Source organism: Musca vetustissima, unplaced genomic scaffold (genome assembly GCF_032173495.1).
Source record: "Musca vetustissima isolate MV318-11 ecotype Yass unplaced genomic scaffold, APGP_CSIRO_Mvet_v1 utg65091, whole genome shotgun sequence".
Taxonomy (NCBI): Eukaryota; Metazoa; Arthropoda; class Insecta; order Diptera; family Muscidae; genus Musca; species Musca vetustissima.
In genome coordinates this window covers 13789-34083 of record NW_026883729.1, presented here as the reverse complement: position 1 = coordinate 34083, position 20295 = coordinate 13789, and the positions used below count along the sequence as shown (strand labels likewise).

Sequence of the window (20295 nt, the reverse complement as noted above, 5' to 3'; positions counted from 1 at the left end):
GGGTATAAAAATCCATGCTATTGAAGTCTATGAAAAATATTTTAATAAACCCATGCCTATTGATTATTTTTAACAAATCGAGGCATCTTACAAAATATTCTTGAAACATCTAAAAACATCCCCAAAAATATTTTTAAACCAGTGAGCGGAGCAGTATAGTCGGACGGAGCCGACCATATGATACCCTACACAACTACCACGGAACTCTAACTTTCTGCAGATCTATATCTATTTGCACCCTCTTAACCGATTAGAGGTCAATAGCTCCTATTTCTTGCAATGACATCTTTTTCGAATTATGTTTTATATCATAATATCCATTTTTTTCATTTTACACAGAAAGGTCTTGATTGACTTGACCTGCTGAATAGTGACATATCATTACAATAGCCCATCAAATTAGTTGGCCAGATTCATTGTCCAGTGTAATATTCTGCTTATAATTGTGGCGACTTGAAAAAACACAAGAAAAATAAGTTTTGGTCCACTTCATCTCAAAATTATTATCTGATCATCACCGCAAATTATAGGCGTTGTCCTTGACCATAACCGGAACCTCATGGAATCTTTAAAATCGATCAGCGCTATATTTCCGCCTTCTAGTGTGGTAATGGGTTACTAAATAATATCTCAGTACGTAAGCACCTATAAATATTTAAGTGTAACTCCCACATCTGTGTACATACGACCATATAAATGGTATCAATTTAAAGGTCAACCACTCCTCTTGGATATGCTATCAACTTCTCGAGGCTTTGTTCTTCAGGGGTAAATATATACGCTATGGAATACAAATACAACACAAAAGTCAGGGTCCATTTGACCCGCTAAATATTGACCGATCTTTATCAAAATATGCATGCTTATTCTCTGGCCCGATCCCCTTCTCCATGCAAAAATTCGTGGTGTTTGGGCCATAATTGCAGCCTCTGAAGCGACCAGAAAAACCGACAAAAAAAATTTTTGGTCCATTTCATCCCCTAAATATTAACCGATTTTTTCCAAAAACAATAAGGGTCTTCATTGGCCAGAACCCATCCTACATGCAAAATTTCGTGAAGATTGGTCCATAACTGTGGCCTGTATCGTGTTTACAAATTATAATGGACAGACGGACGGACACACATGTCTAGATCGACTCAGCTAGTCGAGATATGACGATCGGTATACTTAAAGGTGGGTCTAGGACCAATATTTCGCGGCGTTACAAACTTTTGGGGCTGCACAAAGCTATAATGCCCTGACAACATAGTTGTGTAGGGTATAAAAATGCACGACTATTGTGCTTTTATTCGAAAATAAAAAAGATTTAAACCCACGCCTACTACTATGATCCATAAAAATTTATTTTTAAAAAATCCGTCAGTACTTTGGTTCTTTAAGAAATATTTCTAAAAATTCCACATCAATTGGAGTTAAAAAATTTATACCAAATTATATATATTTTTTTAAATCCGCAAATTAAATATATAGTTCTAAATTTAATATTTTTTCATTTTTTTTATTTTACTTAATTTTTTGTTTAATTTTGTTTGGTTATTTGTTCTTTTCAGTTTCGTTTCCGGCATATCCCTATTGGGTACATCAACTGAAATCTATGTCTATGGTACACAATATGCCTTCATTCTTATTACACTGGCATTGTCGGGTGTCATATCATGGTATGTCTTTTTGCCAGTGTTTTGTAATCTTCAGCTGACATCCACCTATGAGGTAAGTCCAAATAAAACCTTTTAACGCAAATATCCGTAATTTGTTAACTAACAACCGAATTGGCTACTAAACTAATTGGCATTATCGTAATTAACACCTCTCCCCCTTCTTATTTTGTTGTAAATAATTGCACGCATGCTCAGTTGCTTTGGATGTTTTTTTACTTATTTTAATTTTTTTTTATTTTTGTTTATATAATATATTTTTGTTTATATAATATTATTTACAATCTGTTTATATGTATTTTTTTTTTTTCAATGGCTTATTATTGCAATGCTATAAATATGCTTCTTTTTTTAAGATAAATATTTGATTATATTTCAAAATTATTAACACACTTAGGGTTAAGGAAAATTGTACGGCCCTATGGAGGTCCTTACAATTAAAAACAAAATTGGAATACTTTGATTTATTAAGCTTCTAATCACAATATCAAACCATTTCTTGACTTATAATTTTCTTTAAATGTGGAAATTCGTATAATTTTTTATAACAGTTAAAATTTGATGGGAGTCTTTATTTGTGGGGAGTTTTATAGACGATCTCAAGAGAGTCTTCAGAGACGAGCTGAAGGGAGTCTTTATAGATGACCTGAAGAGAGCCTTTTTATAGACGAGCTGGGAGTCCTTAGGACAAACTGAGGACCGGGTTGTTTTATATATTTGAGAATCAAATGGCGTTTAGAGATAAGTTGAATCTTGAGCTCAAATAGTTTCTATAGTCAAGCTTAGGGGCAGAGACGATTTATAAATAAAAATCTTTTATTTACGAGGGAAGGCCAGAGAGACTTTATGGATTGGAAATTTCTGAAGATACCCTGATTTATTGACAAGTTATAGCATGTAGTCATTATAAAAATTGAACATAAATAAATGTTCCAGGCATATTGTCTCAATAATTAAAATTGACCCATTTTTTTAATGAATCATTAATTAAATTGAATTTTAATAAAGTGGAATGTAATATTCTGTGGGTTCATTGCCCTATTAAACCCCCCGTCTATTATCAGTTTCCGTCCCAGCACGAGTATTCAATTAAGAAAAATCTTGACTATGAACTCTTAGGCAAATCAATTTTCTTATCAGTAGCTGTCATTAGTACTCGTATTAATTTTCAATAATGATGATGCTGTTTATGATCATTACCATTATCATTATGAATGATGATAATGGTATGGGTATGAATGGTATGAATGATGATAATGGTAAGTCAAAGGGATGACTACTTTATATGAGAGAATCTATTAAACTTTGCGATAAAATTCAGCTAATTTTATGGAGGTGGGAAATCACTATTGGGGATTTAAGACCTTGGAGAGTATATGAAAACACCAGAAGGAAAAATTCACCTTGGGTCAAAGTTTGGAAATATATGCCGTGAAAATATTTTTTTCTGGAGACCCTATTATACTTGAAGATATAGCTTCATATTCTCATTTGTAGCTATTGTATGTATTTTGGGAGATTGCATTTATTTAGTAGAATCGAATGAGAATTTTTTTGTAGAACATTTCGTCCTTCTAACTCCATTCCTTGTGTGTCCTTTTCATCCTTATGTTATCGAGGCGAACTCAATTATCACAAGATGCGAGTTTTCATACTCGCGATATTCTACAAAAATGTTGCTCATAAAATGTTAGGTAGGGTCCTCAATTTCAGTAAATTTAGTATACATTCCTTATTATATAGAACTGTTGGTTTCCACCGAATTATTTTCTAAAAATATATATAGTAATGGAAAAAGAACCAGGTTTCTAACTTTTCGAACCGGATCTAAAACGCATTTTGCCGTATCAAAGTGTAGATACCCTCATATGTCATAAGGCTGATGGGAATGAATTGCAATGAGAAAAAAATTACATCCCCGTGTTTTCAGTTAATTGGACCATTTAGCCAGATTTTTTCAAAGAAAGTTCCAGGGTTTTGGAAGGTGATAAACATAATTTTATATAGGTCCATAGTCCCATTTAATAAACGGTCAAGCCTAATTTTTAATTTTTTGAAGGATATATCCACATTTTCCCAACAACGTGGCTGGAAAAATACGACTCATTCCTTGTTTTTGGAGAAACGTTTAAATTCCGGTCCATGTTCTGACATAATCCATTATATATAGGTTCTGCTCATTTTCGGTATTGACATTCAGGGTTATTGGAGGAAGCAAAACATATCTATAATATAGGTCCATATTTTCAAATTTATAGGTATTTTTGTGGTCTGAAATACATTTTACTATCGTAATGTAGAATTTTGTGTCCCTGGTGTGTAAAAAACAGCTTCATTGTAAATTTTAAATAAAGGTTCAGGTTTTGGGATAGCTCCCATTTCAGCTTCCGATACCTTATGATGATAGAAGAAAATCCCTAGCAAGGTTTTGAATTATTAACTAAGGTCACTCCGTAGCAGTTTTTTTTTTGTGAGTCTATAACTATGTAAAAAAAAACATTTTATCAAACGAAGTTTTAACAATAGTTGTCTATTTATACCCTTTATCACACTGTGGTACAGAGTATTATTTCTTTGTGCATATGTTTGTAACATGCAAAATGAAACGAGATAGACCCATGGTTCCTTTTGAGAATATGCATAGAATCACTTTCTGAGTCGATTTATGCATGTCCATCCGTCCATCTGTCCGCCCACTTTAAATTGTAAACAAAGTGCAGGTCGCATTTACTATTGGTGAAAATCGGTTCAAATTTAGATATTGCTCCCATATATATTTTTGTCCTATTTTTAGTAAATGGTGCACCAAAGGGTCAAATTTAGGCCACACAATTTTGCACAAAGTACTGAAGTTAAGGTAGCATAACGTGTGCCAAGTATTATTGAAATCGGTTCAGGTTTAGATATAGCTTCCATATATATTTTCATCAGATTTTTAGCAAATGGTTTAAACAAGTTTAAAGAGTCAAATTTAGGCCGATTGGCACGAACTGAAGTTAGGATAGTCAAAAGTATTCCAAGTTCTATTGGAATCGGTTCAGATTTACATATAGCCCCCGTAAATATATTTATATATTACCAATTTAAATAGTACCAAAGTTTGTACACAGTAGTACCAATTCCAAAACTTCCTATATATCCCAATCCTACACTCCAACAGTTATCCTAAATCCTAGTTTAATGATACCAACTCTATTGGTGCACCCGCAATTCAATTTGTACCAAATTTAGTACATAGTTGTACCAATTTCCAAAACTTCCTACATACGCCAATCCTACACCCCCACACTTATCCTAAATCCAAGTTTCAAGATTTTAACATTATTGGTTGACCCACAATTCAAATTGTTCCAAATTTAGTACACAGTAGTACGAATTTCCAAAACTTCCTACTTAACCCAAACCAACACCCCCACAGTGATCCTAAATCTAAGTTTCAGGATTCAAACTCTATCAGTTCACCCACAATTCAAATTGTACCAAATTTACACTTAGTACAAATTTCTAAAACTTCCTACATACCCCAACCCTACACCCCCACAGTGATCCCCAAAACCAACAACCCCACACTGATCCTAAATCCAAATTTCAGGATTCCAGCTCTATCGCTTCACCCACAATTTAAATTGTACAAAATTTACACTTAGTACAAATTTCTACAACTTCCTACATACCCCAACTCTACACTCCCACAGTGTTCACAAATCCAAGTTTCAGGATTTCAACTTTATCGGTTCATTCACAATTCAAATTGTACCAAATTTAGTACACATTAGTAAAATTTTTTTAAAACTTTTACATATCTCAACCTTTAACCTTAACAGTGATCCTGGCTCACAATTTCATGATTCTAGCTCTATTGGTTCACCTAAAATTTAAATTCAGTGATCCCAAATCCGAGTTTCAGGATTTCAACTTTATCGGTTCATTCACAATTCAAATTGTACCAAATTTAGTACACATTAGTACAATTTTTCAAAACTTGTACATATCTCAATCTTTAACCTTAACAGTGATCCTGACTCACAATTTCATGATTCTAGATCTATTGGTTCAACTAAAATTCAAATTGTACCAAATTTAGTACCATTTAGTACCCATAAGTATTAATTTGTTAAACTGTATCCGCACCCCAATCCCAAACCCCTACAGTGATCCTAACTCCAAATTTCATTGTTCCCGCTCTATCGGTGCACCCAAATCCAAACTTTACCGATTATAGTACGATTTAGTACTTTTCGTATACATAAGTAAAAATTTCCAAAACTGCGTACATATCCCAATCCTACACTTCGAGGGTAATGTTACTTTCAATTTTCAGGATTCCAGCTCGATTTGTACCTCCAAATCAAATTTGTACCTTCAAATCAAATTTGTACCAAATATAGTACCATATAGTACTTTTCGTACACATGAGTACACGCTTTACAAACTCTACTCATATCGACCCTACTTCTCAACCTTAATTTGAATTCCATTCACACGGTACGAAATTGTACCAAATTTAGTACATTTCGATACTTTTCGGATACTTATAGGACGAATTTCCAAAAAAGATTCCAAGATTCTAGCTTCAGCCATTTCGACTGGGCGTTGATGAATCGTTAAATCAGTCAGTCAGTCAATCGCTTTACTCATTTATTAGTATAGATTATAGGGTCGGAAATGATTATTTCGTTGAGTTATAAACGAAAAAAAAAAAAAAACTTATAAACTAAATATACCCCCCATACTGTGGCGGAGGGTATAAAAAGTTGCAAATCTATCCGGTTATTGATCGTAGGGTTAAGTCGGTTCACATATAGACACAGATCATATATTTAATTTAGCCCAGTTTCATGCCAATGGTCCTTCAAAAATGTGAGATGTGTTAAGATGTATCTCTTGAATATAGACAAATTGGTAAAGGGTATCATATAGGTCGGTCCCGTCCATCTTTACCACTTTCCTTAATGGTTTTCGATTAGGTTGGTTGAAATTCCGCCTAACACCGGGGCAACAAATGCTTGGTAATAATTTCTGCCAACATTATATGTGCAATGTATCCGCCCTCAAAGGATATGGACGTTGCTCTTCTAGTTCATTAAATTTTTATTTGTGTTTTCCCATGGTGGAGGTAATAACCAGTAAGGAAAGTAGTAAAGTTGGACGGGGCCGACTATATGATACCCTTCACCACTTTGGGTATATTCAACAGATGAATCCTAACAGATGTCGCATTTTTAAAGGACCAGCTAAATGAAATTGGATCCATAAACATGTCATTCTGCAACCTATACTAATTTCTTTCATTTGGTCAGAAGCTATATCTAAATCTGAACCGATTTCAGGACATTTAACACACATCATTCTAGACCTAATTCATTACGCTGTGCCATATTTCGTGCAAACCGAAAGACGTTGGTAGTACCATTTACATAAATCGGACGAAAATATATGTGGGAGCTATATCTAAATCTGAACCAATTCTCACCAAATTCAGCACACATCATTCTGCACTTTATACAGAACGCTCTACCAAATTTCGTGCAAATCGAATGATATATACGGACTGTGGTGCACCATTTACGTAAAATCGGACGAAACTATATATGGGAGCTATATCTAAATCTGAACCGATTTTCACGAAACTTAGCACACATCAGTCTATATTTAATTGAATACGATATGCTAAACTTCGTGCGAATCAAAAGATATATAGGGACTTTGGTGGACCATTTACATTAAATCGGACGAAAATATATATGGGAGCTATATCTAAATCTGAACCGATTTTCAGGAAAGCCGATTTTCAGGAATTTACCTAAAATCGGACGAAAATATATATGGGAGCTATATCTAAATCGGAACCGATTTTCACTAAACTTTGCACATATCATTCTAGACTAAATTTAGTACGTTGTGCCAAATTTCGTGCAAATCGAAAGATATATAGGGTCTTTGGTACACCATTTAATTTAATCGGACGAAGATATATATGGGAGCTATATCTAAATCTGAACCGATTTTCGTGAAACTTTGCACACATCATTCGTGACCTTATTCATTACCCTGTGCCAAATTTTGTGCAAATCGAAAGATATATAGGCACTTTGGTGCACCATTTATCTTAAATCGGACGAAAATATATATGGAAGCTATATCTAAATATGAACCGATTTCAATAAGTTTCGTCCTTGGGCCAAACAAATGAGCTGTGCCAAACTTTATCCAATTCGGATCATAAATGCGACCTGTACTTTGTTTACAATTTAACATGGACAGACAGACGGACGGACATGCATAAATCGGCTTAGAAAGTGATTCTATGCATATTCTCAAAAGGAACCATGGGTCTATCTCGATTATTTTTGCCTGTTACAAACATATGCACAAAGACATGAAGGGTATAAAAATGCCGAAAATTATGTCATCAACCTGCAATGGATAGGACCAAACATGTTGACCACCTATATCATTCACCTTGAATGTCAAACGCTGGGCATTAGTTTTCCGCCAGTTAAAGTATTTGTTCCCGTCAATGACAACACTTATAAGGTATACAACAAAGTTGCTAGTCTGGCTGGCCAAGAACGTTACCTTTTCGGTTAATATAAAGAACTATGCCATATTAAATTAAGAAGAAAACGAAATACCAAATTACAGAAATCCTAGACCAATTTTCCAACGTGAGTGGAAAAGTGATCTAGGACCGTGAACTTCCGAAAAATGACCCTTGAGTTTTATGTGAAGTACATCAAGATCATTAAATATCTAAGCGCATAAATACCATTCCAAAGATCGCTCGAGGTTTAAAATAGCTGTGGGAAGATTTGATATCCAATGAGAACTCACAATATCAAATTGGAGCCAAATCGGTTTGAAAAACATCTCAGAAATCCTCAAAATAACGATAATGAAGGATACCATTCTATGGGACTTTAACTGCTAAATAGACCGATATTGGTTATTTTTATTAAGATGTACCACCCAATGAAAACAAAAATACAGTAAATTCGTTTAAAATTGTGTCTGAAAAATAGGATAGAAAGATGTGGCATCAGAAATATAAACTTAGAGCCAATTCGGTTAAAAATGTGTCAAAAATCCACAAAAAAAAAAATCCCCTATATAGAGGTATGGAAATATTGTAGATATTTTGATGGCTCATCGGAAGGCACATTTCCAATTTTTGGTGGGTACGAAACTTCTTCGCAGAAAATATTCATTGTAGATCCGTATTTTGAAAACACTATAAAGGTACCGCTCCATTTTCGATATGTTCAAGACCCTAGTCTTAAATTGCCAACAATAAGTCATATCGGCTTTTCCGTAGAAGCATTTAAAAATTTCCGATGTGGCTGTAAATGGCAATTCTGAGCTCTCGCAGACAATTTTCAATATTGTGACATACACTTATATGGGTATGTCGACTGAATTTTGATTTTAGGTATATAAATTACGGGTATAACAATTTCGACACGCCTATCCTTAACGATGTTATACTGTTTCTTCAGAAATATTGCCTAGAACGATGTGTGTTAAGTTTCGAGAAAATCGGTTCAGATTTACATATAGCTCCCATATATATTTTCGTCCGATTTATTGTAAATGGTGCACCTAAGACCCTAAATCTCCTTCGATTAGCATGAAATTTGGCATATGGGTTGAGTCTAGAATGATGCTTCGTGAAAATCGGTTCCGATTTAGATGTAGCTTCCACATATGTATATTTGCCCCATTTTAGGTAAATGGTGCACCAAACTCTTAATGTTTGTCCGATTGGCACAATATTATTCACAAACAAATTGAAACAAGAATGACGTTATTGCGTTTTGGCATATGGGAACAGTGGGAACAGTATACCTAAAGTAGTGAAGGGTATCATATAGTCGGATCAGTCCGACTTTACTACCTTCCTAACTGGTTTCCTACCGAAATAGATGTATCCTATCCTAAATACCATATCAATGGAATGGAAGTAATTTCTGACCAATTACGCGAGGTCTTATTCAACAGAAGTGCTGTTCTGATTAGGGATACCCAGTCGAGAGCAAAATTCGACTTTTAGACTTTCTGATTTTTTGCCTCCGGCCAAAAATTCGATTTTTAGACTTTTCGAATTTTGCCTCTGACTATAAAGTCGACTTTTCGATCTTTTGATTTTGTTCAAACTGCTTAAAATCGATTTTTGATTTTTACCGAGTAATGCAAAATCGACTAAAAATTTTATTTTTATATGCTTTGTTGTCAACAGACGAAAGTTCTAATGCCATGTCCAGACGAGCGTTGTTCGCTCTCTCATTCGTTGTTCGACCCTTAATTATGAAGGAATTACTTAGTTCCCCATACAAAATTGTCTGAGCGAACACCGACTTTTGTACGTTGTTCAATTCGAATCACTCTCTGAATAACCAATAAATTTGTCCCATCCCTAACAATTGAGAGTATTTATCGAAAATAAATTAATTTTGACAGTTTGAAAATATATATGAAATTTTCAAACTTTTTCAGTAAAATTGAAAATCATGAATGAAAAGTAACAAGTGAAAAAGCGTTAAGTTCGGCCGGGCCGAACTTTGGACCCTCCACCATAGATATACTGACAGGTACTTAAAATGAACATATAGGGAAAATAAAAAAGTGAACATATATCGACATTTCCACATACCAGTTATGTAAAACACAATGTAAACTATAAAACAAATTTCAGAAATTTTTAATGGATAATGAGGGTGTATACACTTTTACACGGTTAAAATGGTTCTAGACCCCATGTTTCTTTGGACCAAATTTGTTTCAGAAAATTTTGATTTCATCCAAACTTTGGCCATCTTATAATTTCTTCCAAACTTACTTCAAGTTTGAAGATGGGGAATATCGGTCCACTCCTTCTGGTACCTCCCACACAGGGGCTAGGTCTAAATACGGGTTATAGTTCATATATAGTTCATTATTGAACCTTACGTTCTAGTTTTTAATCTCGATATCCTCCGCAGGTGATATGATTACAACAGAGTCTTAGAACCACCCCAAAACGCGGAACAGATTGCATAACTATTTTAATATAAAAAAGGGGGTTATATAGGGACTACCCCAAAAAGGGGGTACATATTAATAATTTTTTGTAGGGAAATTTGTTACCATATACGACTACAAAATACCAAATTTCAGGGAATTCGGTTGAAAAACGTGCTCAAGAACTTCAAAATAGCGAAAATTTGGGGGTACCCTTATATGGGGGCTACCGGAAAAAGTGGACCTATATTTATAATTTTTAGTGGGGAAATTTGGTACCCTATAAAAACCAAATGTACCAAATTTCAGCGAATTTGGTTGAAAACCGCGCTCAAGATCCTTAAAATACCGAAAATTGGGGGGTACCCTATATGGGGGCTACCCGAAAAAATTGACCTATATTTATAATTTTTCGTATAGAGATTTGCTACCCAATAAGAACTCAAAGTACCGAATTTCAGCGAATTCGGTCGAAAAATGCGATCAAACCCCCCAAAATACCTCAAAATTGGGGGTACCCTTATATGGGGGCTATCCGAAAATATGGACCCATATTTATAATTTTCAGTGGAAAGATTTGCTACCCAATAAGAACTCAATATACCAAATTTGAGCGAATTCAGTTGAAAAACGCGCTCAAGAACCTCAAAATACCGAAAATTGGGGGGTACCCTTATATGGGAGCTATGCCTAAACGTGGACCGATGAAGCCCATCTTCGAACTTGACCTGCCTGCAGACAAAAGACGACTCTATGCAAAATTTTGGCGATCTATCTCAATTCGTTTAGACGCTAGAGTGATTACAACAGACAGACGGACAGACAGACAGACAGACGGACAGACGGACAGACGGACAGACGGACATGCTTAGATCGTCATAGAATTTTACGCTGATCAAGAATATATATACTTTATAGGGTCGGAAATGATTATTTCGATGCGTTACAAACGGAAAAACAAAACTAATATACCCTCCATACTATGGTGGAGGGTATAAAAAATTGTATAGATTTTATATATGCAGCAGGATGTAAATTTTGTTTTCTACATAATGCAATATGCATTTCTTTTCCCTTGGTTCTAATTAGCGTACAAAACAAGAAACAAATGTGGGGCAACTCAAACAAAAAATTCTCCAAAATTTTATTTGTGACAGTATGTGACATTTGAATTGAGAAAATATAAAAATGTATTAAAAACAACAACATTTTCAGAAAAAATGGAAAACATGAATGAAAAGTAAATAGATATGGGTTCATACTATAGTCAGGAGAAAGAGAATTATTTTTTCTATTTAGATCCCTATGTAATTCACTAAAATATGTTACATATTTGGTGTAAAACAAGAAACAAAAAGTTTGAAATAAAAAACTCTGATGATATGAATTATGAATAGTGTTGTATGAACGGGTTAATTCATGTACGTAATTCTGAGAGCGAACTACGTTGTTCGGATGCCCGTCAGAACATGGCATAAAATAGGTAATTTTTGAAATAAATCGAAATTCCATCTTGAAGAGTAGACTTAGACTTTTCAATACAAACAGTCGATCAATCGATTAGTCGAAAGTCGATTTATTTATCCCTAGTTCGGATTCGGCTAGCATCAATATCGTCTCACAGCGAAGATGTAAATACTTGGCAATATTTTTTGTCGGAAGTTGGAGTGAATTATCTCTATGACCTTCAGCTAAATTTTCCAGAGAATTGACTTAGCTTTTCTGTTTCTTTAATATTTTCTTTCTTATGGTGGAGGTTATCAAAAGTTCGGTACGAACGACCCGAACATTTTTACATTGTTTAATTTAATTTTATTTGACTTTTAAAACAACTCTTTTTTCCTTCTTTTAATAAGTTAATATTAACATTAATTTATGACTCTGGTAAATAATACTTTTTAACAAAATTTGTCCAAAAACATGCAGTTCGTTTACATATGTACATATAAACAAACATACAAAAAAAGTTTCTTCAATGTGCTTAAAATACAAATACATTTTTGGAAGCGTATCTAACAATGGCTGAAAATTCTATTTCTTTGCTATCACTTCTAAGCAAACAGTTCTTATTTTTATGTTCTCCTTCCTCTTGTTATTTGTGTTGCTTATCATCGTTATTTTATTGTTATTGTTGTTTCTCAACCAAAATAAAATGAAAAAAACAAGTGCATTCAACTATAGAGTACAAAAACAGCAATAACCTTTTAAAACTAAAAAAATTGGGAAAATCTTTGAAAAGACATCTAAAAATACCTTTAGAGCGTTTGTTGTTATTGTTTTTGTCCTTTAAAAAAATTGCAAAATAAAAATTGTGAAAATCCAAAAAAGTGAATAACAACTATTTTCCAGTATTTTGAAATGCGTTTCGGCAAAGGAATTCGCTTGTTCGGTTCCATACTCTTCTCACTGGGCACGGTAAGTAATGTTAACAACTAGTCAATGGAAGTTCATTTGGAAATTGAAAAATTGTCTTTGTTCTCTTTTTTCTGCTGTATTTTTTTCTATTTCGTCCTTTGAAACGGAAAATCTACCCCAAAAAAAAAAAAAACCCACTACTATTCTTGAATGAACAATGAATGAATTTATTCGATGCATGGCAATACCCTATCAACTAACTGGAATTATGTCCCATCGTATTGTGTATTCTCGGGGTTTATTGTTTACCCTGCTACAAAAAAACGGATATGTCCTGCAAAATGCTACTGAACTTGTGATCAAACTCGCCGATGCCATGCCTGATGTTAACGACTTATTTCCTGTTCGGTAACAACAATATCACTGAACCACAACTACAATTACAATCAAACAAACAACCAAACGGACTATGGTGATGTTGTGTTTTCACAACACATACGCGCTATTACCACACACACTAACCATCTGATGTGTGTTGTCTATGATGTTTTGCTGGCTGTTGGTATCACTGGTTGCATCACTGCCTTCCTAATTCCACTAATACTTACATCCGTTTAGATAACTTGGTTACCTATTGTGATTTATGTCCCAGCATTGGCGTTCAATCAAGGTAATTTTTTTTTTAACGAGACCACTTGTTGTGTTGTTGATGGGAGGATAGAATTTTATTTCTATGTGTGTGTGTTATTGTTGCATTAAAGCTGAAATTGAAATGAAAATACAGAGAGTCTGGACACTATTCTAACAGAGTAGGAGGCAGAAATAATTGACATCGAACAACACATGGGATGATATGTGAATGAAAAATTTTACCTATTTTTAGCTTCCTGTCCGACCCTAGAAGGCCTTAGAAGGTTAAAATATGTGATTCCATTCCTACTGTGCAAATATATCACCATGAAAATATATTTCGGATATCATTGTCATGGAGCAACATATAGGATAAATATTCTATTTTTATAGAATCTATCATCCTCCCTAAAACGAAATTTGTGGAATACTAAAATTCTAAAATATGTCGCTCATAAGATTCCCAGGTTATAGGTTAGGTTTTCTTGAAAGACGGGAATAAAAATAAATCACTTTATGGCAAGTCAGGGTACTACGGCAAATGGATCATTCATTTCGCGTTTCCTCCGTACAAAAAGCCTCTGGTTTGAGCCGATGTGTGAGAATTGGTACACATTTTAAACCTGTGTTCTTTTGTGATGTACCATTCAGAATAGACTATCGGAACATTGCATTGAATGGGGATACTTTTTTGTAAAATATATCCACCTTCTATAACAATTCCTTGTGCGTCTTTATACCCTTCACCACACTGTGGTACAGGGTATTATGTATTGTAACAGGCAAAAGGAAACGAGATAGACAAATGGTTCATTTTGAGAATATTCATAGAATCACTTTCTGAGTCGATTTACGCATATCCGTTCTTCCATGTATTTTTGTGAATAAAGTACAGGTCGCATTCATGATCCGATTTGGATGAAATTTGGCATAGCTCACTTATTTGCCCCAAGGACGAGCCCTATTGAAATTGGGAAAAATTGGTTCAGATAGAGATATATCTCCCATATATATTTTCATCCGATTTAATTTAATTGTGCACCATAGCATTCTGAATTAAGCATATAACGAGGTGTGCCAAATTTCATAAAAATCTATTCAGATTTAGATATGGCTCCCATATATATTTTCGTCCGCTTTTAGGTAAATAGTGCACCAAAGTCCCTATATATCGTTCGATTTGCACGAAATTCGGCATAGCATTCTGAATTAAGCCTAGGACGACGTGTGTTAAATTTCCTGAAAATCTGTTCAGATTTAGATATAGCTCCCATACATATTTTCGTCCGATTCTAGGTAAATGGTGCTCAAAAGTCCCCATATATCCTTCGATTTGCACGAAATTTGGCACAACGTACTGAAATAAGTGTAGAACGATGTGTGTTAAATTTTGTGAAAATCGGTTCAGATTTAGATATAGCTCCCATATATATTTTCGTCCGTTTTTAGGTAAATGGTGCGCCAAAGTCTCTATATATCCTCATATTTGTAGGAAATTTGGCACAGCGTACTGAATTAAGTCTACAACGATGTGTGTTAAATTTCATGAAAATCGGTTCAGATTTAGATATAACTCCCATATTTATTTTCATCCGATTTTAGGTAAATAGTACACCAAAGTCCCTATATATCCTCAGATTTGCACGAAATTTGGCATAGCGCACTGAATTACGTCTAGAAAGATGTGTTTTAAATTTCGTGAAAATTGGTTCAGATTTAGATATAGGTCCCATATATATTTTCGTCCGATTTTATGTCCCTGTTTTTAAATCCCTATATATCTTTCCATTTGCACGAGAATTGGATTTATAAGTAAATGATGGACTGAAAATATGGCCGAATGCAAAAACATACTGAAATAAGTGTAACCTAACATGTGACAAGTTTCGATGAAGTCGGTTTAGATTTCGATATTTTGCTTTACATTTATTTACATAATTTTGTTCCTTTGTAAGAAGTAACTCTATATCTGACCAAAATTTAGTATAGGTTGCAGAATGACATGTTTAATATCATGGTAATGTTCCTTCAAAAATGCGACGTCTGTTAGGATTCCATCTGTTGGATATACCCAAAGTGGTGAAGGGTATCATATAGTAGGCCCCGTCCGACTTTACTACTTTCCTTACTGGTTAGTTTGTAGGTTAGATTTTCTTGATAGACGTGAAAAACAGAAATCACTGAATGGTTTGTCAGGGCAGTACGCCTAATGGCTAGAGCATATTTCGGTTTTTGACCCTTCAAAAAGTTAATGGTTGGAATAGTTCTCACTTAACCAGTTTTGTTCCCCAATATTCGGGATTTTGAAGCTTTTAGGGGTAACTTTTCAAAGAAATTGGCCCATACTATAAATGATTAATATTGGTTCACTTTTTAGGTACCTCTCAAGGTATCTCCCGAAATTTCCCCATTGCAGCGGCCTTCCCATTATTTTATATATAAGGAACGTTGGCCACGGATTTCAAACTAATTTGCTCTAATTTGATCATTTGGATTGTTATTAGGTTAACAACTTTCCTACAAAAATTAGTAATATTGGTCCATGTTTCAGGGTAGCTCCCATAGAACCGTACATCACCATTATTGAAGCCTCTGGGTGGTTTTTGAAACCTTTGAGCAAGTTTTTCTACCTAATCAACTCATAAAACTTCCTACAAAAAAGTATCAATATAGGTCCACTTTCCCAGTTCCGGTATTTTGGGAAACTTGGACACTAGTTTCAACTGAATTGGCTGTAATTTTATATTTTGGATTTATATCGAAATCTCCATACCAAAAATTATAAATTTTGGCCCATTTTTCCGGTAATTCCTCTCATGGGTTGTAAAATTTTACTTCGTTTCAATATTGGTCTACTTTTTAGGGTAGCTACCAAATTTCGTTATTTAGGAGTGTTTACACACGTTTTACAGTCGAAGTGTCTAAGGCAAGACCACATATAACGGTACCCCCAAACATTATCAACATTTACCAAGTTTCCGAGTAGCTCCCATAGAGCCGTACAAACCATTATTCGGCCACGTTTTTCAAAAGAATTGGCTTTCATGTGTTTTGCAGGTTCCCATGAGGTGTCAAATTTTTCTACTAAAAATCATCAATATTGGGTTTCGTTTTTGTACAGCTTCCATATAACTGTACAGACCCATTTTCGGTATTTTGAATGCTTTAGTAGCATTTTCTAACCTGCAGGGTTGTAATTTGGTATACAAGGTTCTTGAAGGCTGATTTAAACATATATGTATACAAAATTTTAAATATAGATCCATGTTTTGATATATATCCTGTATAACGGAACCACCCAATTTTCGGTACTTATTTTCGCATTGCTGTGGCTGAAATTCGATAATTCGGGATATTGGACATATTTTTACGAAAATTATCATATATGTATATGTTTTGATATAGACCCCGCAAAAAGTTTTGTCTCCATTTTCAGAATTTTTTAGGGTTTCTGCTGAATTTTCTCACCGAATTTTCGAAATTGGTTCCTGTGTTGACATAGCCTCCATATAAAGGTTTCGGTATTTTGAAGGTTTTAGCCACTAAAGTTGTTGTAATTTGGCAATCCGGGCCAAAAAATAGTCAGTAGTCGATATCAGTTTATGTTTTGACATAGTACGATTATTTGACAAATATGCGATTATTTACTTCGAAGTTTCTACTTTACGAACAACTTTTGTTGGATATGGATCGATTTCGAAGACCATACGGCTCATTGATTTTTTTCGGGCACATACGCATCAGTATCTAGTTCGTCGTCTCTCTCGATCTTACATACGTCTATGGTAGCGTAACAATCGTATTTTTTCAAAATTTCTTTGCTTAATTCGACACGATCCGTTCGATCCAATAAGAACACAGCTCCCTGTACATGTACTGCGACAAATTTGATATTATGAAGGTTTAGGCCGAAGTGTAGGTAATTTGACATTCCGCGTGCTCCAGGAATAGAAGTTGTTAAGATCCATCCATTTTTTGTCCCTCCTATTTTTGGCACTTTGGTGAATGTTATTTTTTCGTCGGAGTATCATAAATTAAGGCAGTTTTTTCGATCATCATCATGCATGGTCTATCAAGTTTTCACCCTCCACAAAAAGTTGGTAATTTTTTTCGACTCTGACCTACGGAATTGTGTCCAGACTCTGATGGCTAATTATTTTATCTTTCTATTCGTTTCTTGCCGTTGATTACTGATTCACCATTTTCTATTTTATTCATAGTGACTGGGGTCAATATCCACATTATTACACCTGTGGTGTGTATGGTCTGCATATTCTATACATGTGTGGTAAGTTTCCAAAAACAGTGTATTAAATGTTCCAGGGTAATAGAGGTTTCAAGAGAGGAAGATATATAAAATATATGCTAAATTTTCAAACCTCATAGATATGGTACTAAGTTTTGAAGTACCTTGTTGGAAGTTCGATCTTACAAAGTTTGAGTTTTCGAGAAGGTTCGGAGACTTGAAACCCTTTTTTGATTCCATGTCTCTCAAATACTCTCTTCCTCATGTTGACTCTGGAACAGAATTGGTCTATTAAACGCCATTCGATCTGTGATATTAAATCCATCTAAAACAATTACAGGGTGGTCTAAAAGCTGTCGTCTGGACCGATGTCATACAAACCGTTATTATGGTGGGTGCCATTATCTTTGTCATTGTCAAGGGTACCATCGATGTGGGAGGTCTTGGGGTTGTGTTTGAACGAAATATGGCAACAGGCAGAATAGAAATACCAGAGTAAGTCTGGCATTAGAATATCCTTATAATTTCCGCACCATGTAAATCGCCAAACTTTAAATTTTCAGATTAACCTGGGATCCTACAACCCGTGTCTCGATGTTATCGATTTTGGTTGGCACCACTCTCTGGTATACCCAGGTGAATTGTGGTAATCAGGTGATTGTTCAACGTTATCTCTCTGTACCCTCACTGAAAGAAGCCAAGGTGGCCTGTATCTATTTTACTATTGGTATTATTGTTATCAATGTTCTGACCATGTATAACGGTCTCTTGATTTTTGCCAATTATCATGATTGTGATCCGTTGAGCACCAAATTGGCTAAGGCCAAAGATCAAATGGTCCCGCTGATGGTTATGGAAACTTTGAAAACTCTGCCAGGCATGGCTGGACTATTTGTGGCTGGTGTATTTAGTGCGGCGCTTAGTTCCCTATCGACGGGGTTGAATTCTTTGGCAGCTGTCTTTTTGGAGGATTATATTAAGCCATTCAAAAAGACACCTCTCAGTGAGGGTCAGACGGCATGGATAATGCGTTTGACCGTTGTGCTTATCGGTGTCCTCAGTGTGGCCTTGGTATTGGTAATCCAGTTCTTGGGTCACGCTGTTATCCAGCTGTCGACGACATTGGCATCCGTTACTGGTGGCCCTTTGTTGAGCTTGTTTTTAATGGGTCTCCTTATGCCGTGGATTAATTCAAAGGTGAGAATGGCCATACCCCAATAACTAATTTTAGAAGAGGTTCAGTAAAATATTTTATTTTTCTTCGTGTTCCTCCCTCAGAGTGCCATTAGCGGTTGTATTGTGGCCTTTGTTTCCATGACCTGGATATGTGTTAAATGCCAAATAGCCTTGGCCACCGGTGAATTGGTATATCCCGAGAAGCCATTTTCAACAGAGGGATGTACATATGACTTTGAACCCCGGATGACACCGGCCAACGCCACCTTTGTTGAAACAAGGCAAGTCGAAGTTTTTTCAGTTCTTATTTTCAATTTAACGGAAATTTGTTTTGCAGTTCGAAAACATTCACCCAATATATCTATCAAATGTCCTTCTTCTTCTATGCTGCCTTTGGCTGTTTCATTTCTATTACGGTCGCCCAGTTGTCGTCGTACGCATTCGGTCGTAACGACCCGTCGACAATGAATCGCAACCTATTCCCTCCATTTGTACGTAAATTTATTAAAACGAAAGAATATCAGAGTGTCTTCGATAAGGACGAGGATGAGACACTGGTCATGGTGTACGACATGCCATTAAAGAGCGACTTAGAAAAGTCCATAAAGGACGATGTGGTTCTATAAGAACGCTATAGTGTTTACATATTTATTCCTGTATATATAAATGTATTATTATTTTTGTATATATTGTTGTTGTTGTTATTGTAATGAAATATTGTAAAAAATAAATAAAATGTAATTGTTGTAAAAAGTAATTAATTGCATTTTTTCATTTATAATAAAAAACCGACAAGGAAAATAGTAAAGTCGGACTGGACCGACTATATGATACCCTTCACCACTTTGGGTATATTCTAGATATGTATCCTAACCGACGTCGCGTGTTTGTTATATATCTATATCTGAAATTAAGACGGTTTTTCCAATCTTCATCATGCATGGTCTATCAAGTTTTCACCCTCCACAAAAAGTTGGTCATCCCATTTCAGGGAAACTTGCCAGAGACTAATTTATATTACTCCAGTACGGTGTGTCAATCGGCCTAGCTATGGATCTTTTCACGAAGCTTAGCAACATCATTTTAGACTTAATTCAGTACCCTATACCAAAATAAATAGGGAATTTGATGCAGTAGTTACATAAAATCGGGCGAAAATATATATATGGGAGCTACATCAAAATCTGAACCGATTTTCACGAAACTTTGCACACGTCATTCTAGACTTCTAGT

At 35.0% G+C, this 20295-nt stretch overlaps 1 protein-coding gene across 1 annotated transcript; it reads left to right on the top strand.

The window, feature by feature from the left end:
* Positions 1-1548: 1548 nt before the first annotated feature.
* On the top strand, positions 1549-19688 carry LOC133330765 (sodium-coupled monocarboxylate transporter 1-like; the record flags this gene model as incomplete). Its single annotated transcript, XM_061539175.1, has 8 exons — positions 1549-1713; positions 13005-13070; positions 13629-13680; positions 17861-17928; positions 18227-18381; positions 18450-19083; positions 19165-19343; positions 19400-19688. Coding segments are annotated over 8 exons (1608 nt in total), but the record flags the coding sequence as incomplete, so codon positions are not given.
* Between the last annotated feature and the right edge of the window lie 607 nt (positions 19689-20295).